Source organism: Carcharhinus amblyrhynchos, chromosome 21 (genome assembly GCF_965287045.1).
Source record: "Carcharhinus amblyrhynchos chromosome 21, sCarAmb.v2.hapA, whole genome shotgun sequence".
Lineage (NCBI taxonomy): Eukaryota > Metazoa > Chordata > Chondrichthyes > Carcharhiniformes > Carcharhinidae > Carcharhinus > Carcharhinus amblyrhynchos.
Window position 1 is genome coordinate 4650196 of NC_137344.1, and position 19771 is coordinate 4669966.

The window sequence follows — 19771 nt, forward strand, 5'->3', positions numbered from 1 at the left end:
GTGTGGGTAGTGGGGGGGGTGGATAAGGGGGACAGTGATGTGTGTGGGGAGTGGGGGGGGTGGATAAGGGGGACAGTGATGTGTGTGGGTAGTGGGGGGGGGGTGGATAAGGGGGACAGTGATGTGTGTGGGTAGTGGGGGGGGGGATAAGGGGGACAGTGATGTGTGTGGGCAGTGGGGGGGGTGGATAAGGGGGACAGTGATGTGTGTGGGTAGTGAGGGGGGGGGATAAGGGGGACAGTGATGTGTGTGGGCAGTGGGGGGGGTGGATAAGGGGGACAGTGATGTGTGTGGGTAGTGGGGGGGGGTGGATAAGGGGGACAGTGATGTGTGTGGGTAGTGGGGGGGGTGGATAAGGGGGACAGTGATGTGTGTGGGCAGTGGGGGGGGTGGATAAGGGGGACAGTGATGTGTGTGGGTAGTGGGGGGGTGGATAAGGGGGACAGTGATGTGTGTGGGTAGTGGGGGGGGTGGATAAGGGGGACAGTGATGTGTGTGGGTAGTGGGGGGGGTGGATAAGGGGGACAGTGATGTGTGTGGGTAGTGGGGGGGGTGGATAAGGGGGACAGTGATGTGTGTGGGGGCCATTGCTCCCACTTTTCACTCCTGAGCCGCTTTCTCTGCTGTTTGTGCCCTGGGGACGATACGACAGGTGCGTTTTTTGAATTTGTTTCTAACTGGGCATGTCCAGTTCAGGGGTCCAATCGTTTCGGGTGCACTGAGCCCCATCCACAGCGCGAATGGGACTGGCGATTTATTTTTCCAGGCTGAGTGCGTATGGGGGCGCCTAAAAGCAGATTTCTAAGGTGGATCTGCACTCAGCGCTTAGAACGAAGATGGTAAAATCGGGCTCCAAATGTTTGTCCCATGACCACGCAACGAATACACAGGGGCCGATGTTCCTCTGTGACTGTATTGGGTCTGTGTGGATAGTCAGAGCCATTGCCCACGGAACTAACTCTCCAATCCTCAAACAGCTTCCCTGAAAAATTCCACAAACGTCACTAACTAGGGCCAGTTAACTTGGCACAGGCTGAACTTTGGCATCTTTCTCAGTCAAAATGGGCTCAATATTAGCAAAACATCTGGATTAAAGAGAAAAGGACACCGGGAATTCGAACAGCATGAGCCTGGCTCCCGAGCTCCTGTTTTGTCTTTGACAGAAACAAGTCATGGAATTAATTCAGAGACAGAGCAGCAAGAACCACAACAAAATATCCCACAAACTGTCCGCCAGTTCAAGTTGTTTTTCTCTGCTCCTTTTCTCTAAACTCACATCTTCCAGCCAGCTGTTTGCAATCACAACTTGCTTTGACTTCCGCCTGAGTCACAGTCAGCACAAGTTCCAGATAAAACAAAAGTCTTTCACAAAAGCATCAAAATCAGATCTATATCCCCTCTTTAATTCTGGGCGGCACAGTGTTCAGCACTGCTGCCTCACAGCGCCAGGACCCGGTTTCAATTCCCAGCTCGGGTCACTGTCTGGGCGGAGTTTGCATGTTCTCCCCGTGTCTGCGTGGGTTTGCCCCGGTTTCCTCCCACAGTCCAAAAGACGTGCTGGTTAGGAGCATTGGCCGTGCTAAATTTTCCCTCAATGTACCAGAACAGGTGCTGGAGTGTGGCGACTAGGGGATTTTCACAATAACTTCATTGCAGTGTTAATGTAAGCCTTACTAATAAATAAACTTTAACTGTTTTTCATTCTGACCTGGTCAGTTAAGACACTTCCACTGTTTAAATCAAACACTTCTCTCTGGTTAAAACAATCAACACTCTCGATTAAACGAGTTAATACTCTTACTGGTTAAACTGGTCAATACTCTATCCATTGGTTAGACTGATTGCTGTGTTCACCACCAGATTGATTGGTTGGACCTCCCTCTACTGGTTAAACAGATTACCCAGTGACACTATCAGGAGCTGTTTCTGCTGTTTAGTACAGAGCGTTAGCTGGGGCTAATTGGGTAGTACTCAACCAGAAAATCATCGGTTCAAATCTCCCTCCAGAGACCCAAATGCATAATTTACAGTGTCAATCACAGAACTGGGGGATGCTGCATTGTTGGAGGTGTCATATTTTGCATGAATTGTTAAACTGAGACCCTGTCTGCTTGTTTGTACGGGTGTTTTAAAGAAAATGAGGGGGGGGGCGGGTTCCCCCAGAGTCCTGGCCAATATTTATCCCTCAACCAATATCAAGTTTGCTGATGGTACCACCATCGTGGGTCAGATCTCAAACAATGATGAGACGGAGTACAGGAATGAGATAGAGAATCTGGTGAACTGGTGCGGGACAATAATCTCTCCCTCAATGTCAACAAAACAAAGGAGATAGTCATCGACTTCAGGAAGTGTTGTGGAGGACATGTCCCTGTCTACATCAATGGGGATGAAGTAGAAATGGTCGAGGGCTTCAAATCTTTATGTGTCCAGATCACCAACAACCTGTCCTGGTCCCTCCATGCGGACGCTGTAGTTAGGAAAGCCCATCAACACCTTTACTTTCTCAGGAGACTAAGGAAATTTGGCATGTCCACTACGACTTGCACCAATTTCTACAGATGCATCATAGAAAGTATTCTTTCTGGTTGTATCACAGCTTGGTATGGGCTCCTGCTCTGTCCAAGACTGCAAGAAACTACAAAGGGTGGTGAATGAAGTCCAGTCCATCACTCAAACCAGCCTCCCACCCACCGACTCTGTCTACAGTTCCTGCTGCCTCGGAAAAGCAGCCAGCACATTCCGGACATTCTCTCTTCCACCTTCTTCCATCAGGAAAAAGATACAAAGGTCTGAGATCACATACCAACCAACTCAAAAACAGCTTCTTCCCTGCTGCCATCAGACTTTTGAATGGACCTCGCATTAAGATGACCTTTCTCTATACCCTCGCTGTGACTGTAACCCTACATTCTGCACTCTCTCCTTTCCTTCTCTATGAATGGTATGCTTTGATTGTATAGCGCGCAAGAAATAATACTTTTCACTGCTTGTTATGCATGTGACCATGATAAATCAAATCAAATCTAAAACAGAATGTCTGGTGATTTAACTCATTTGTGGGAGCTTGCTGTGCACAAATTAGAACCAAACTCAACAGACCCCACTTTAAAATGGGGAAGTCCATCAGGGACAGTTAGAGAACATTGGAAAAGGTTGGAGAACTTTGGGAAGAGTTAGAGAGTGTCCTAGAAGAAGGTACAGGTAAATTTGGAGCCGGACTTGGCACCAGATGTTGTACCTGATTTCCCCTCAGATTGTTTTACCTGCGAGCACTCCAGCGAGGTAGACAAAGCTAATGCGGAGAGCACCGTGCACCATCTCGAGAGGAACTCCGACCAGGAGCTGTAATACCACATTGAAGCCCAAGTGCTCAATCCTGGAACAAAAAAGACTTTCGCAGTCAGAAAACATCCTCAATAAAACCTCAGCTCCGAGTGGAACAATCAGGAGTCTGGCGCTCCGCCAATCCCACGGGATATTGATGGGATCTCTCGCCTCCCCCAGGCCACCACACACGGCAGTTACACACTCCTTTAACATTGGAAAATGGTCCAAGTTGCTTCGTCAAATAAAAGTTTGGGGGGATTTACTGGAAAGGTAATTGTGATTAGCAGCTGTATAGAGAGGGCAGAGACGCTGGGAATGTTTTTCTTTGAGAACGTTAAGGACAAATTTAATGTTCTAAATGATAAGGGGTTTCGACTGAGCAAATGTGGAGATATTGTTTCCAACGCTAGCCAAAGGACACAGATTCCAAATAATTGGCCAATAATGAGAAGACGAGGAGAAATATTTTGATGCAGTGAGTTGTTGTGATCTGGAAGGCGCTGCCTGAATCGATACAGGGAACAAATTCAACACTAACTTTCCGAAAGGAATTGGGAAATATTTGAAAAGGAAATAGTCGCAGGATTACGCGAGGGAAAAGGACAGGGGGATTAGTTGGACAAAGAGCCTACAAGAGGCACAATGATGTCAAATTCCCATCTCTGTGCTGGGACTATCATCACAATTATTCCAACTGCAGGTCCCGATCCCAGGACTCACATCACACGGTGTGGCTGGGCAGTATGAGGAGGCTACAATGTGGGTGGCACAGTGGTTAGCACCGCTGCCTCACAGCGCCAGGGACCCGGGTTCAATTCCAGCCTCGGGTCACTTCACTGCCTGTGTGGAGTTTGCACATTCTCCCCGTGTCTGCGCGGGTTTCCTCCGGGTGCTCCGGTTTCCTCCCACACCCCAGAGGTGTGCGGGGTTGGTGGATTGGCCGTGCTAAATTGCCATTCAGTGTCCCAGCACATGTAGGTTAGGAGGATTAGCAGGATAAGTACATGGGGTTATGGAGATAGAGCAGGAGGGCAGGCTCAGTGAGAGAGTTGGTGTAGATTCGATGGGCTGAATGGCCTCTCCTGTACTGTACGGATTCTGTGTATTCTGTGGGATTGTACACAGATGCCAGTGTTGAAGTTATATAAATGAAGCAGTCACTCTGAGGCAGCTACTCACCCTACGTGCATGAAGATGTAGCTGAGGTAACGCCAGGCCTGGCTCCGGAGTTGTGGTTGGTAGACCAGCGGATTGTTCAGGTACGAGGGGTGTGTGATCTGAAGCACCCACTTCTCCAAAACCAGCCCATAATAGACAAAGACAGCGATCTGTGCAAACAGTTCAGATCACAGGCACGATTCAACTCTCTGCTCGCGCCCTCCAGTTCTCTTCCCATAACCCCCGCTCACACCTCACTCACTCGCACCTTGCTCACCCCCCCTGCTCGCACCCCCCCTGCGCCTCACTCGCTTCACCCCTGCTAACCCCACTCACCCCCCCACTCCCATCCCAGCTCACACCCCCCCCCACTCGCCCCTTCCTTCTCACACCCCTCAGCTCACCACCCACTCGGCACCTCACTCACTTCACCCTCGCTCACACCCTGCTCGCACCCCCCCCAGCTCACACCACACAAACCCCTGCTCACACCTCGCTCACACCTGCCCACAACCCACTCACACCCCCAATTTTCTGCTCACCCCCTGCTCACACTCCCTGTTCGAACCCCCCGCTCACCCTCCCCGCATTCTGCTGAGTCAAAACCAACTGGACACTTCAAACAGAGGAAAGATTTAGGATTTATGCACAATGATTTTCACAACTTCAGGATGTTTTACAGCCAGTGAGTCACTGCTGGTCCAAGAGTAGGTTTTATGGGGGAGAAAGAGGTGGAGAAAGGGAGAGTTTTAGGGAGGGAATCCCACACCTTAGTTGCTAGGACTGGAAAGGCTCAGTGACCAGTGAAAACTGGGGACATTCAAGAATGAGGATTGGAGGAGCGCAGGGATCTGGGAGAGTTGTGGGACTGAGAATGAGAACAAACTAGCTGAATAAACTAGGCTTGTACTCGTTAGAGTTTAGAAGAATGAGGGGAGATCTCATTGAGACGTATAAGATGATGAATGGGATGGATAGGATAGAGGTGGAGAGACTCTTCCCGCTCAGAAAGGACAGCAGGACTAGGGGGCACAGCCTCAAGATAAAGGGGGGGCGGTTTAGAACGGAGTTGAGGAGGAACTTCTTCACTCAAAGGGTGGTGAATCTCTGGAATTCTCTGCCCGTTGAAGTGGTGGAGGCTGCCTCGCTCAATATTTTTAAGAAGCGGGTTGATGGGTTTTTGATAAGAGAGGGGATTAAGGGTTATGGGGAGAGGGCGGGAAAGTGGAACTGAGCCACGACAGATCAGCCATGATCTTATTGAATGGCGGGGCAGGCTCGAGGGGCTAGATGGCCTACTCCTGCTCCTATTTCTTATGTTCTTTTGTTAGCAGAGATAGAGAGACGCAAAGCCATGGAGGGATGAGAATTTTCAATTCAGGGCATGAAGAAACTGGGGGCGATGGGATGATGGGTCTCGGTGTGAGAAAGGGCAGTGAAGGTTTGGATAAGGGGAGGGTGAGTGGTATTATTGCTAGATTATGAATCCAGAAACTCAGCTAATGTTCAAACCATTGTCAATTGTTGGAAAAACCCATCTGGTTCGCTAATGTCCTTTAGGGAAGGAAATCTGCTGTCCTTACCCCGGTCTGGCCTACACGTGACTCCAGGGCCACAGCAATGGGGTTGACTCTCAACTGCCCTCTGAAATGGCCTGAAAAGCCAATCAGCTCAAGGGCAACTAGGGATGGCCCAGCCAGCGATACCCATGTCCCATGAATGAACTAAAAAGAAGTTGAAGGAGGGCGCAAGTGTAAGTTATCAGGATAGACAAGTCAGAAGGTTATAAAGACCTGAGGGTTCCAGCGGGTTTGACTCGAGGCAGGAGCAGATTGGGGTGATGCGGAAGGAGACGGTCTTTGTGACGGCGAGGGTACGTGGCACTGATTCCATGGGCTCGATGGCACTCACCTCCAGGATGGTGATGGTGAGCATGAACCAGGGTGGGGGACAGCAGGTGTAGCTGTCGTAGTACCACTTGCGGTCCAGCCCCCGGGGCAGGGTCTCGTAGGCGATGTGCCGGATGAATCGCTGGGACAGGGTGAGGCCGGTTTCCTCCAGCAGCGAGTTGGCACGGAGACGGTGATTTCCCAGGTGGATGGCGCGGTGGAAGCTGTTGGAACGTTTGTTACTCATCTGATTTAAGGAAACAGCAGACAGGCCGAGAATTAACATTGAAGCCAGAACCAAACAATACCCCGAAAATGGAGAGTGTTTATCTATCGCCCTGTTCCCATGGCAACATGGAGAGCCCAACATACCTCAGACAAGTCTTTCACAGCCAATGAGGTCTGCTCACTGTTATATTAGGGAATATGGCAGCCAATTTACACACAGCCCGCTCCCAGAAACAGCTATTCGATAATCAGGTTGTTACTGCCAGGTAAAAACTATTCCTTTTTTCCAAAGTTTATTTATTAGCGTCGCAATTAAATCTTACCTTAACGCTGCAATGAAGTTACTGTGAAAATCCCCTAGTCGCTGCACTCGGGTAACACTGAGGGAGAATTTAGCACCGAACCTCTTCTGGACTGTGGGAGGAAACCCACGCAGACACGGGGAGAATGTGCAAACTCCACACAGACAGTGACCCAAGCTGGGAATCGAACCCGGGTCCCTGCTGCGATGAGGCAGCAGTGCTAACCACCGTGCCACCCCAAGGATACAGGATAGAAATCCTTGCTGTTCTTCAAATAATAGCCGTGAGATCTGAAAGGAAGCCTCACTTTAATGTCTGATACAAAAGGCAGCACCTCCGACAGCGCGGCGCTCCCTCAGCACTGACCCTCTGACAGTGCGGCGCTCCCTCAGCACTGACCCTCTGACAGTGCGGCACTCCCTCAGCACTGACCCTCTGACAGTGCGGCGCTCCCTCAGCACTGACCCTCTGACAGTGCGGCGCTCCCTCAGCACTGACCCTCTGACAGTGCGGCACTCCCTCAGCACTGACCCTCTGACAGTGCGGCGCTCCCTCAGCACTGACCCTCTGACAGTGCGGCGCTCCCTCAGCACTGACCCTCTGACAGTGCGGCGCTCCCTCAGCACTGACCCTCTGACAGCGCGGCACTCCCTCAGCACTGACCCTCTGACAGTGCGGCGCTCCCTCAGCACTGACCCTCTGACAGTGCGGCGCTCCCTCAGCACTGACCCTCTGACAGTGCGGCGCTCCCTCAGCACTGACCCTCTGACAGTGCGGCACTCCCTCAGCACTGACCCTCTGACAGTGCGGCACTCCCTCAGCACTGACCCTCTGACAGTGCGGCACTCCCTCAGCACTGACCCTCTGACAGTGCGGCACTCCCTCAGCACTGACCCTCTGACAGTGCGGCACTCCCTCAGCACTGACCCTCTGACAGTGCGGCACTCCCTCAGCACTGACCCTCTGACAGTGCGGCACTCCCTCAGCACTGACCCTCTGACAGTGCGGCATTCCCTCAGCACTGCAGTGCCGGCATCAGCCTGGATTTTGTCTCCGGAGTGGGATTTGAACCCACAACCGTCTCACTCAGAGACAGGAGCACTGCAGAGCAGGACGAGCTCCCCCATGGGAAAACACGGTCCCAGTCAGCTGGGGACTTTCGTGTGAATGTCAGTTAAAAGCTTCTATTAATCTGACCAATTCACAACATATTCACTGGAGCCTCTCCCCATCGGATTCAGAGTGTTAATTCCTTCAGCCAGCTGTGAAATGGGAATGTAATGTTCAGGAGAACGGAGAGAGGTGCAGACAGTTTGATGCTGACGCTTTCACAGTGTCTTTATTCACTTCTATTTCTGGAGGACTGGTTGGAAACTGGGAACTGATTTCTGCTGCATTGAACCTCCCATCCTGGAAGTCGGAGAATTTAAACCCAATTTACAAAAGCTGGTTTATAAAAGTCATCGTGAGCGATTGGAACTCCAGTCATTTCATCAAACCTTTCAGAGAAAGAAACCTGCTATTCTTATCCTGCCCAGCCAATCAGAGACCCCGCCCTGTCAGAGACCCCGCCCCTTCAGAGACCCCGCCCCTTCAGAGACCCCACCCTGTCAGGGACCCCGCCCCGTCAGAGACCCTGCCCTGTCAGAGACCCCGCCCCATCAGAGACCCCGCCCCTTCAGAGACCCCACCCCATCAGGGACCCCACCCTGTCAGAGACCCCACCCCATCAGGGACCCCGCCCCATCAGCGACCCCGCCCCATCAGAGACCCTGTCCTATCAGAGACTCCACCTTATCAGAGACCCCATCCTATCAGAGACATCTTTCCATTTGGAAAGAAGAATTGAAAGGTGGTGATATAAATTAGAGATATAATTTTAAACTGGGTGACAGACTCAAGTCTACAGTGAAGACAGAAACAAAATATTCATTCATTCCATCCACATTTCCTTATTGTCTTCCACTAACTCCTCACTCTCTAGAGCATCAACACTCACTCTAAGAGCATTTTTCTTGTCTAAATATCTGTAGAAACTTGGGCTATCTTGTTCTACATTTCTAGTAAGGAGTCTCATAACACCAGGTTGGAACCTTCCACACACCTGACAAAGGAACACCGTTTCTGAAAGCTTGTGGATTTACTATCAAATAAACAGGTTGGACTCTAACCTGGTGTTGTGAGACTTCTTATTGTGTTTACCCCAGTCCAACGCCGGCTTCTCTACATCATATCTACATTTCTAGTCAGCTTTCTACTCGAAGTTCATTCTCCTGATTTTAATCACTCTCTGTTATTATTTATACTTTCACCAGCTGATCTTCCAGGGTAGTTATGTGCGTTTTCCTTAAGTTTGATTCTTTGCCTAACTTCTTTAGTTACCCATGGATAGTGGGTCCTCCTCTGAAATTTTTTTATTGTAGGAATATATTTATTCTCTGTATTCTGAAATAGCCCCCATTTCTCTATTGATCTGTTCTCCAGCCTAGTAACCCAGTTCACTGCAGCAAGCTCAGCTTTCATGTCCACAGAGTTGTCCTTATTTAAGTTTAAAACACTAGTCTTAGACCCACTCTTCTCCCTTTCAAACTGATGTAAAATTCAATCATCTCACAGTCGCTGTGATGGAGGGGAGCCTTTACTCTGAGGCCATTCATTAATCCTGTCACATTACACAATACCATGTCTAATAATAACCTGCTCTCAAAATGTGCTGTTCTCAGAAACTGTCTCAAAAACATTCTATCAACTCCTCATCTAGGCTACGACTGCCAGTCTGAATTTTTATAGTTTATACATAGATTAAAGCTACCCATAATAATTGCTGTTCCTTTATCACCAGCACCCAATACTTTTTCTCGCATTCTTTGTTCTATATTGTGGTTACTGTTGAATCATAGAATCATAGAAAGCCTACAGTGCAGAAAGAGGCCACTTGGCCCATCGAGTCTGTACTGACCACAGTCCTACCCAGCCCCTACTCCTATATCCCTACATATTTACCCACTAATCCCTCTAACCTACGCATCTCAAGACACTAAGGGGCAATTTTAGCATAGCCAATCAACCTAACCCATACATCTTTGGACTGTGGGAGGAAACCAGAGCACCCGGAGGAAACCCATGCAGACACGGGGAGAATGTGCAAACTCTGTTAGGGGGACTGTCGACCACTCACACCAGTGACTCCTTTCCCTGACTTTTCATTCATCATTTTAAAGATCTCCATCCGATCTCCTTTATCTTTCAATCTCTGATCATCCAGAAACACTCACTCTATTCTCTCTCCACAGAGGCTGCCAGACCTGCTGAGATTTTCCAGCATTTTTCAGTTTTTGTTTCAGATTCCAGCATCTGCAGTATTTTGCATTTATCCCCTTTCTTTTTCTCTTTTTTAAAGACACGGGGAGTTCACACCACACTCCCGCCGCAGCGAGGGCGGAGAATCGTGTCCCCAGCCAATCTCCATTCACTGCAGCGGGATAGGAAAATCTCACCAGCGTGAATGGCCGGAACATTCTGGCAAAGTCTCTAACTGTTCTAATCTTCCCCGATGGTTTTAAACTCTGAGCTCGTCTCTCATTATTGTAAATCCCAGGGGTGATTTTCAGCAGTGCAGCGGATTGGCTTAGAGTTAAAATGCTGATTGGGCCTGTGTTTAGTGTGTTCAGCATATTTAGTGTGACTATCGTGTTTAGTGTGTTTCGCATGTTTGGCGTGTTTAGTCTGTTTAGTGTGTTTAACATGTCCAGTGTGTTTAGCATGTTTAGTGTGTTTAGCATGTTTTGGGTGTTTGGCATGTCCAGTGTGTTTAGCATGTTTAGTGTGTTTAGCATGTTTAGTGTGTTTAGCATGTTTAGCATGTTTTGGGTGTTTAGCGTGTTTTGGGTGTTTAGCATGTTTAGTGTGTTTAGCATGTTTTGGGTGTTTAGCATGTTTTGGGTGTTTAGCATGTTTTGTGTGTTTAGCATGATTAGCGTGTTTAGCATGTTTAGTGTGTTTAGCGTGTTTTCTTGGCCATCTTGGTAAAGGAGTTGAAAGCGGTGAGAGAAACCAGGCCCAGATACAGCTGATTCCCACAGTGCCGGCTCGCTCCGATTAGAGAAACTACAAACCATTCTGGTGGCCAACACTTCGAGTAAAACCCCCTCCCCTGGGAGCGGCTGTTTGAGAATAAACACAGTGTCGGTGTCAGTTTTGAGTGCGATTTGAAGGGACTCTCATGGTTACTAATGCAGGAGCTGTGAACCGTGGAACAGATCGGGAGAGTTTCTGCCAACTTCACTAACTGTCCAGCAAGATTTATTCTAGAAAATTCTCACCTTAAAAGGTGGTGCTATCCCATTTTACAGGAGCCACTTGGAGGAAGGGACAACACAGAGAGATCACATGATTGTTCTGGCCTTCATTTTCACGCTGTTTCAAGAATGATTTTTTTTTTCTTTTATTCATTTCCAGGACATGGGTGTCACCAGCTAGGCCAGCATTTATTGCCCATCCCTAACTGCCCTGGAGAAGGTGGTGGAGAGCTGCCTTTTTGAACCATTAGTGTCCATGTGGTGTAGGTAAACCCATAGTGCTGTTAGGGGGAGAGTTCCAGGATTCAGAGTTCAGCGACAGTGAAAGAACAGTGAAGTTTGGTTGTCAAATAGGAGGCAGAGAGTGGGGGTCAACGGGTGCTATTCGGATTGGCGGATGGTGACTAGTGGGGTGCCCCAGGGGTCGGTGCTGGGGCCTCAGCTATTTACCATTTATATAGATGATCTGGAGGAGGGAACCGAGTGTAGGGTGTCGAAATTAGCTGATGACACCAAGATTGGGGGAAAGGCAAATTGTGCGGAGGGTGTGGAGAGTCTGCAGAAGGATCTAGATAGGCTGGGCGAATGGGCCAGGAAATGGCAAATGGAATTTAATGTTGGCAAGTGTGAGGTGGTCCACTTTGGTAGGAATAATGGTAGGAAGGACTATTACTTACGTGGCGAAAAACTGCAGCAGGCGACGGTGCAGAGGGACCTCGGGGTCCTTGTGCATGAGTCGCAAAAACCCAGCTTGCAGGTGCAGCAGGTGGTCAGGAAGGCGAATGGGATGCTGGCCTTCATAGCGAGGGGGATTGAATATAAAAGTAGGGAGGTCTTGCTGCAGCTGTATAGGGCATTGGTGAGGCCGCAGCTGGAGTACTGTGTGCAGTTTTGGGCGCTGTACTTTGGCAAGGATATTTTGGCCTTGGAGGGAGTGCAGAGGAGGTTTACTAGGCTGATACCGGAGTTGAGGGGATTGAGCTATGAGGAGAGGCTGAATAAACTAGGCTTGTACTCGTTAGAGTTGAGAAGAATGAGGGGAGATCTCATTGAGACGTATAAGATGATGAATGGGATGGATAGGATAGAGGTGGAGAGACTCTTCCCGCTCAGAAAGGACAGTAGGACTAGGGGGCACAGCCTCAAGATAAAGGGGAGGCGGTTTAGAACGGAGTTGAGGAGGAACTTCTTCACTCAAAGGGTGGTGAATCTCTGGAATTCTCTGCCCATTGAAGTGGTGGAGGCTGCCTCGCTAAATATTTTTAAGAAGCGGGTTGATGGGTTTTTGATAAGAGAGGGGATTAAGGGTTATGGGGAGAGGGCGGGAAAGTGGAACTGAGACATGACAGATCAGCCATGATCTTATTGAATGGCGGGGCAGGCTCGAGGGGCTAGATGGCCTACTCCTGCTCCTATTTCTTATGTTCTTATGTTCTAACAGCGATATATTTCCAAGTCAGGGTGAACTGGAGGGGAACTTGCAGCTGATGGTGTTCCCAGGTATCTGTGGCCCTTGTTCTAGGTAAAAGAGATCATGGGTTTGGAAGGTGCTGTCTAAGGAACTTGGTGAATTGCTACGGTGCATCTTGTAGCTGGAACACACCGCTGCTAGTGTGGGGGAGGGAGTGAATGTTTGTGGAAGGAGTAGCAATCAAGCAGGGCTATTTTTGTCTTGGATGGTGTCAAGCTTCCTGAGTGTTGTTCGAGCCGCACCCATCCAGACAAGTGGAGATTATTCCATCACCCTCCTGACTTGTGGATGGGCTTCAGAGAGGCAGGTGAGTTACTCACCACAGGATTCCTCGCCTCTGGCCTGCTGTTGTAGCCTCAGTATTTATATGGTCCAGTTAAGGTTCTCATCAGTGATGTTCCCTCAGTGGAAATTCACTAATGGTAATGCCATCGAGTGTCGGGGGGGCGGGTGATGATTAGATCGTCTCTAATTGGAGATGGTCATTACTTGGCACGTGTGTGGCGTGAATGTTAGTTGTCAGCCCAGGCCTGGATATTGTCCAGGCCTTGCCGTGTTTGGATATGGACTGTTCCGAAACACTGTTCTGAAGTAATTTATTTCCCCTCTCACTCACCAGGTTTACAAAGTCCTGATAACAGATCTTCCCCTCAGAATTGTTGTCTGCCAAAGCCAAAAGTACCTCCAGCTTGTGTGGCTCGAGCTCAGAGCCATGGGCTTGTAGAAGGTTCCGGAACTTTTCAGTGCTAATGTAGCCTGTGTTTGTCGGATCAAACTGTCGGAGGAATACAAAGAGGACAGAGTGTAGCGCAAAGACACAAAACCCCCAACAAACCCAACACCAAACCAAGTGCCCCAACCCCCAGAAACCCCAACCCACTACCAATCAAAATCCATCCCCAACCCCAATCCAACCTCAACCCAACCCCAATCCCAACCACACCCAAACCCAATCCAAACCCAATCCAACCCAATCCAATCCAAACCCAACCCCAACCCCAACCCAAACCCAATCCAAACCCAATCCAACCCAATCCAATCCAAACCCAACCCCAACCCAACCCCAACCCAACCCAACCCCAACCCAAACCCAATCCCAACCCAACCTCAACCCAACCCCACCCAAACCCAATCCAAACCCAATCCAACCCAATCCAATCCAAACCCAACCCAACCCAACCCCAACCCAAACCCAATCCCAACCCAACCTCAACCCAACCTCAACTCAACCCAAACCCAACCCCACCCAAACCCAATCCAAACCCAATCCAACCCAATCCAATCCAAACCCAACCCCAACCCCAACCCAAACCCAATCCCAATCCCAACCCAACCTCAACCCAACCCAAACCCAACCCCACCCAAACCCAATCCAAACCCAATCCAATCCAAATCCAACCCGGACCCAACTCAACCAAACCCAACCCAACCAATGTCACTGCCCCAACCCACCAGCAACCCCAATCCACCACCAATCAAAATCCACCCTCAACCCACCAGCAATTCCAACCCAATCCACACCCAACCCCAACTCAACCACAACCTGACTCTGATCCCGATCCGAAACCCAACGCCAACCCCAACCCCACCCAACCCCAAACCCAACCCAACTCCAACCCTAACCCCAAATACAATGAAACATCACAGTGATTACACCATAGAATAATTACAGAGAACAATAATAGACTGGAAAGATCTGTGTCAGAAATAATAAAAACCAGGAGTGGTGGGAATGATGAGGATTGGGAACGGTCAGGATTGGGAATGGTCAGGATTGGGAATGGTCAGGATTGGGAATGATGAGGATTGGGAATGATGAGGATTGGGAATGGTCAGGATTGGGAATGGTCAGGATTGGGAATGATGAGGATTGGGAATGGTCAGGATTGGGAATGGTCAGGATTGGGAACGGTCAGGATTGGGAATGGTCAGGATTGGGAATGGTCAGGATTGGGAATGGTCAGTAAGCGCTGTGATTGCTGGAAGGGGCCAAAGGGTTAAATTGCCTCCACCTATTCCTGTAAGAAAGGACAGTATAAGTCCACTCAGCCCCTCGAACATGCTCTGCTATTTGACATCATGGTTGATCAACTTCAGCTCTGCTTACTTTAACCATCCCGGGATTTTCCAGCCGTGCTCGCCCCAAAACTGGAAAATCCCAGCTGAGGTCCAACGCCCCCCCCACCCCACCCCCACCACCACCCCCCCGGCTCACTACAATTCCTGCGACGGGAAAATTTCCCAGTGTCTAAAAAGAATTAAATTCCCCTCAAACCTGAATCCCGGTGTGGGTGGGGGCTGTGTGACTTGGGAGGGAGAGGGATTTAAAACAGTGAGACCAGGAGTGCGACTCCTGGAAGAGAGGGAAAGTCTTTCGGTGGGAATAAGAGTGCGGTTCGTCACCATCTGGTTAACCAATAACCCCCCGAGCTGTGACAGAGACGGGGCAGCCAGCTCACACTGACAGCTACACAATCAGATACAGCGACTCCTTGAATATTTCACAGTCTGAGGCTGCAGTCTGCTCCTGAAATCCCTGCCCCTGCGCTCCGACGTTTAATGGATCCTGTCCACTGATGTGAACGATGCTTCCTGAGGGATTAGCTCTCGGTGTCCCATTGTGGCTGGGGAGGGGGTTTGTAATGAATATTTCAGTAAAAGCCTGACCTCAGCACTGTGAATAATTCATAGCGAGCGAGGGCTGGTGGGGGTTGCTGCTTCGTGTGGGAGTCGCGGTTCCTGAGCTTTCTGCTGCCTGGATAATTTCATTCTTTGACCTGAATCAGCAAATTGCCGCAGTGAGAGTCCGACTCCCCCCCCCCTCCTCCTCCTCCCCACTCTCTGACCTTAGCCAGGCTCCTGATCTTGCTCTATTTCCACACTCTTACCCTTCCTAACACTTCATCGCTCTTCCAATCGGAGTGAATTTCCCTCCTGCATCTCACATTCTGTTTCTCGAGGAGTTTCGGAATTATCGGGGGGTGGGGGGTGGATTCTCCCCAGAAAAGTTCTCAGTGCCGAATTCTCACGATTTTTCCAGCGGGATTTTCGGAACGAATCTCCCACACTCTGCCCGAGCAGGATTCACACTGAAAATCCGGAGATGGGGTCGATTCCCGCCCGAGAAGCCGGCAGCGTAACGCTGAGTGAGCCACTGTGCGTGTGCCGATCTGTCAACGCTGAGAGATCGGTGCGTGTGCAGAGGCCCCATGCTGCCAGCTCCCCCCGGCCAGCCCCGCAATCCCATATTGCTGCCCCTCTCACCGACCCCCAACCCCCCCCCCCCCCCCACATTGATGGTCTCCTTCCCCCCGACAGCCCCAATCACACAGACCCCCTCCCAGCAGTCATAGAATCATAGAATCATAGAATCCGACAGTGCAGAAAGAGGCCGTTCAGCCCATCGCGTCCGCACCAACCACAATCCCACCCAGACTCTATCCCTTTAACCTGATGCATTTATCCTAGCTAGTTCCCCTGACACTAAGGGGCAATTTAGCATGACCAATCCAACTATCCTGCACATCCTGATCACCCCTTCCCTCCCTCTGCCACCGATCCATATACAGAGTGGCAGCGGGATCCCTCCCCATCAATTAGCCTCCACAAGCCCCCTCAAAAGACCCCACCCCTCTGGCCCCACCTGATGTCCAGTGGGCAGTGCCAAGGTTCCCCTCTGGCATTGTCAGTTTGCCCCTCGGGCAGTGTCAGGGGGCCAGGCTGGCTCTGCCAGGGTGGCACCACCCAGGGGTGCACCCCCCTTTTTATCCTGGTCAGTCTGGGGGAGGCCTCTCTTCCCTCCAGGGGGTGAGGGAACCACTCCTTGCCCTGGCGGGGGGTTGGGTGGGGTGGGTGGGGGGGGTGGGGTTGGGTGGGGGGTTGGGGGTGGGGGGGGGGTGGTTTGCTAACTGAGTTTCCTGCATTACAGTGATGACACGCAGCGAAAATTGAGAAATGCTGAGGCTGTGAAAGGTGTTACACAGATCGGGATTTCCAGGGCCCACTCGGTCCCAGTGGGAATGGTGTTGGCTCAGAGAAATCCTACATTGCAGAAGGAGGCCATTTGGCCCATCGAGTCTGCACTGACCACGATCCCACCCAGGCCCTATCCCCAATGTGAAGCTTTGAATTATTTCACTATGAATGTTATTACCATGACACTGGCATTTAGAAAGTGCTGTTTTATATTTCCCGATTTGAACGCTACTTTAACTGAGCTCCAATTCAGGAGGGAGGGTGGGAAGGAGAACCGATCCCCACAATACTGGCCAAAGGCTCTCCAACATAACACAAGCACCAGGGCAAAGTCAAACAGTTTGCAGCTCACTGAACTTCCCAGGGCACCGGACAACCCCTTTGAGATCAGACTTCATCCTCAGTCCCTCCTGGACACACACACACACACACACACAGTGGGTACACTCACTCACACACACACACCGTGGGTACACACACGCACACACACACCCACACACCGTGGGTACGCACTCACACACCGTGGGTACACGCTCACACACTCCTGTACCTTCTCAACCCCTGCCCCACCCTCCACTCACAGCCAGGATTTGCCCTGTGTAATTCCCAACCTCAACCCTCCAGTTAACCAGAGCAGTGGAGATTCTCAAAAAAACTGCAGGAGTTTGAGGAACTTGGGATAGGAGCTCGAAATCGGGAAGTTTGGGATAGGAGCTGAGAATCAGGAAGCTCAGGATTGGAGCTGGAAATCGGGAAGTCCGGGATAGGTGCTGGAAATTGGAAAACCTGGGATTGGAGCTGGAAATCGGGACAAATTGGATAGGAATTGGGAATCAGGAAGCTCAGGATAAGAGCTGGAGATTGGGAAAATTGGGATTGGAGCTGGCTTCACTGCTGAACATCTGGAATAATCCTTACGAATCGGGCAGCTACCAATATTAAATAGTTATTAAGAAAAATCCATCAGGGACTTGAGGGAAAACCTCTTTAGCCAAAGAATGATGAGAATGTGTGGAGTTGGCACATTCTCCCCGTGACTGCATGGATTTCCTCCGATTTTCTCCCACAATCCAAAGACATTAGGTGGATTGGTGATGATAAATTGCCCCTCAGTGTCAGGGGGACGAGCTGGGGTAAATGCATGGGGTTATGGGGAGAGGGCCTGGGTGGCCAGTGCAGACTCGATGGGCTGAATGGCCTCTTTCTGCACTGTAGGATTCTGATTCTATGTGGATAATGGGGAATAGTTGAAATAAATTGCACAGATGAATCTATTGTTGAAACACGAGAGGGGGAAAGACTTGTGGATGGAGTGAGATGATTCGAGAGCTAGCTGGAACTAATGGTGTTTCTCTATTGGAGACTGGGTGTAATTCTAAACATAAAGCAACATTAAAATGATCTGGATGTGGGAAATGTGTAATGAAGATAGAAAGTGCTGGAAGAGCTGTACAAATGGGTTGGATCGCCAACAGATACATTAATATTTGAGATGGAGATTTGGAAATGGTTTCTGCAGAGACATCGCTGGGTCACAAACTTCTTCCCATCGCGGCAAACAACCTCACCTTACTCCAAACTCCATCCAACAACATCAAACCCACTCCTCCATGACATTTCAGCACCGGCTTGCCCCATTGAGTGTCTAACAACAGCGAGTTGCATTTATATAGCGCCTCCGACATAGCAAAGCCTGTCAAGGTTGTTCACAGGATTGGAGATCAGACAAATTTTGACACGGAGCCGATTTAAATTATCGGTGAAAGGAGTGAGGGGGGGGGGCGCAGGGGAGGCAGGTTTGATCGAGGTGTTCAGAAAGGATTGCTGTGTGCACGGTGACTGGGACGAGGCAGGAGAGTGGGGCTAGGAGGATTCGATGGGCCGAATGGCCTCCTTCGGCACCGTTAAGTTTCGGTGATAGTGAAAGGAGGAGATGTTAGGACCAGTGACTAGGTGGAAGAATTATGTTTCAGGAAGTGTCATAAAGTAGGAGAAAGACTTGGAGAGATGGAAAGGCTTTAGGAGGCAAAGTGCGACCAGGGAACGCTCGCACCCTCTGCGTTTTTGTCCATTTTGCCAACAAATGCAGGATGAGGTGAGGGTTCAGCCGCACACCCCTGGTGTAACTGAGCAGAGTCACTATTCAGTTGCTAATCGGCTGTAGCGAATCTATTGGATGAATCAGGTCCGATTGTAGCTCCCAGTTAAACCTCAGTTGGTGACACATTCACTTTGAGTCAGAAATTCAAGTTCCGTGTCAGCACAATCATCTCCAACAACACTCCCAGTGCCTGCGCTCTAACCTTACGGATGAGTTTATTGGCATTTATTCCCAAGATGAGGGCATCGCTCATTTATTTCTCATTCCTGAGTTCCCTCGGCCTTGACATTTAAGAGTCAACCAAATTGCTGTGGCTCTGGAGACCAGACCAGGTAAGGATGGTGGATTTCCTTCCCTGAAGGACATTATTAGTGAACCAGCTGGGTTTTTACAACAATTGACAATGGTTCCACGGTCACCATTAGAGTTTGGATTCCAGATTTTTATTGAATTCAAATTTCACCCACTGACGTGGTGGGATTCGAACCTGGGACTCTGGATTACTAGCCCAGTGACGATACCACTACACCACTGCCTCCCGCCCGGGTCTTACTGAACCTCCACATTTCCTCCCTTACACCAGCGACTACATTTCACGTGGTATCTAATTGGCTCAAAGTGCTTTGGGACGTCCTGAGGAGGTGACAGGTGCCATCTAAATGCAAGTCATCTCTTGAGGGCGAGGTGAGGGAGACTGGGAGAAGGTTCATCTGAATCCTAAACTCTGACACTGATAGTTCGGCCAGACTGTGCTGGTGAGGAAGGGGGTTAATTCTTGGGTGGTTGCTAACGGTGACATGTTGGGCGCGAGTGAACGGCACAGCCGCACATTACGAACAGGGATTATTTTGCCAAACGCTTTGATGTCAGATCAAAACAAATGAATGCCTAGCTCTGCGGCAGTAACAGTGCCCCTGTCTGCAACAAGTTTCTCCTCCATCCTCCCCACCCATGTTTGTTCCTGAGTAGCCGGTTCCCCGATCGACCTTGTTGGTCCTTTCCCCTGGGGTCTGTGAAAT

General features: G+C 50.0%; 1 protein-coding gene across 1 annotated transcript in view; it reads right to left on the bottom strand.

Annotated features, from left to right (window-relative positions):
- rhbdl3 (rhomboid, veinlet-like 3 (Drosophila)) overlaps positions 1-19771 on the bottom strand; it is a 59374-nt gene that overhangs the window by 12555 nt on the left and 27048 nt on the right. Inside the window, exons 3-6 of the mRNA XM_080209329.1 lie at positions 13293-13451; positions 6400-6624; positions 4510-4658; positions 3267-3379 (exon numbers count right to left, since the gene is read on the bottom strand). Coding sequence (XP_080065455.1) covers positions 3267-3379; positions 4510-4658; positions 6400-6624; positions 13293-13451 — 646 coding nt within the window. The remainder of the gene's footprint in view (positions 1-3266; positions 3380-4509; positions 4659-6399; positions 6625-13292; positions 13452-19771) is intronic.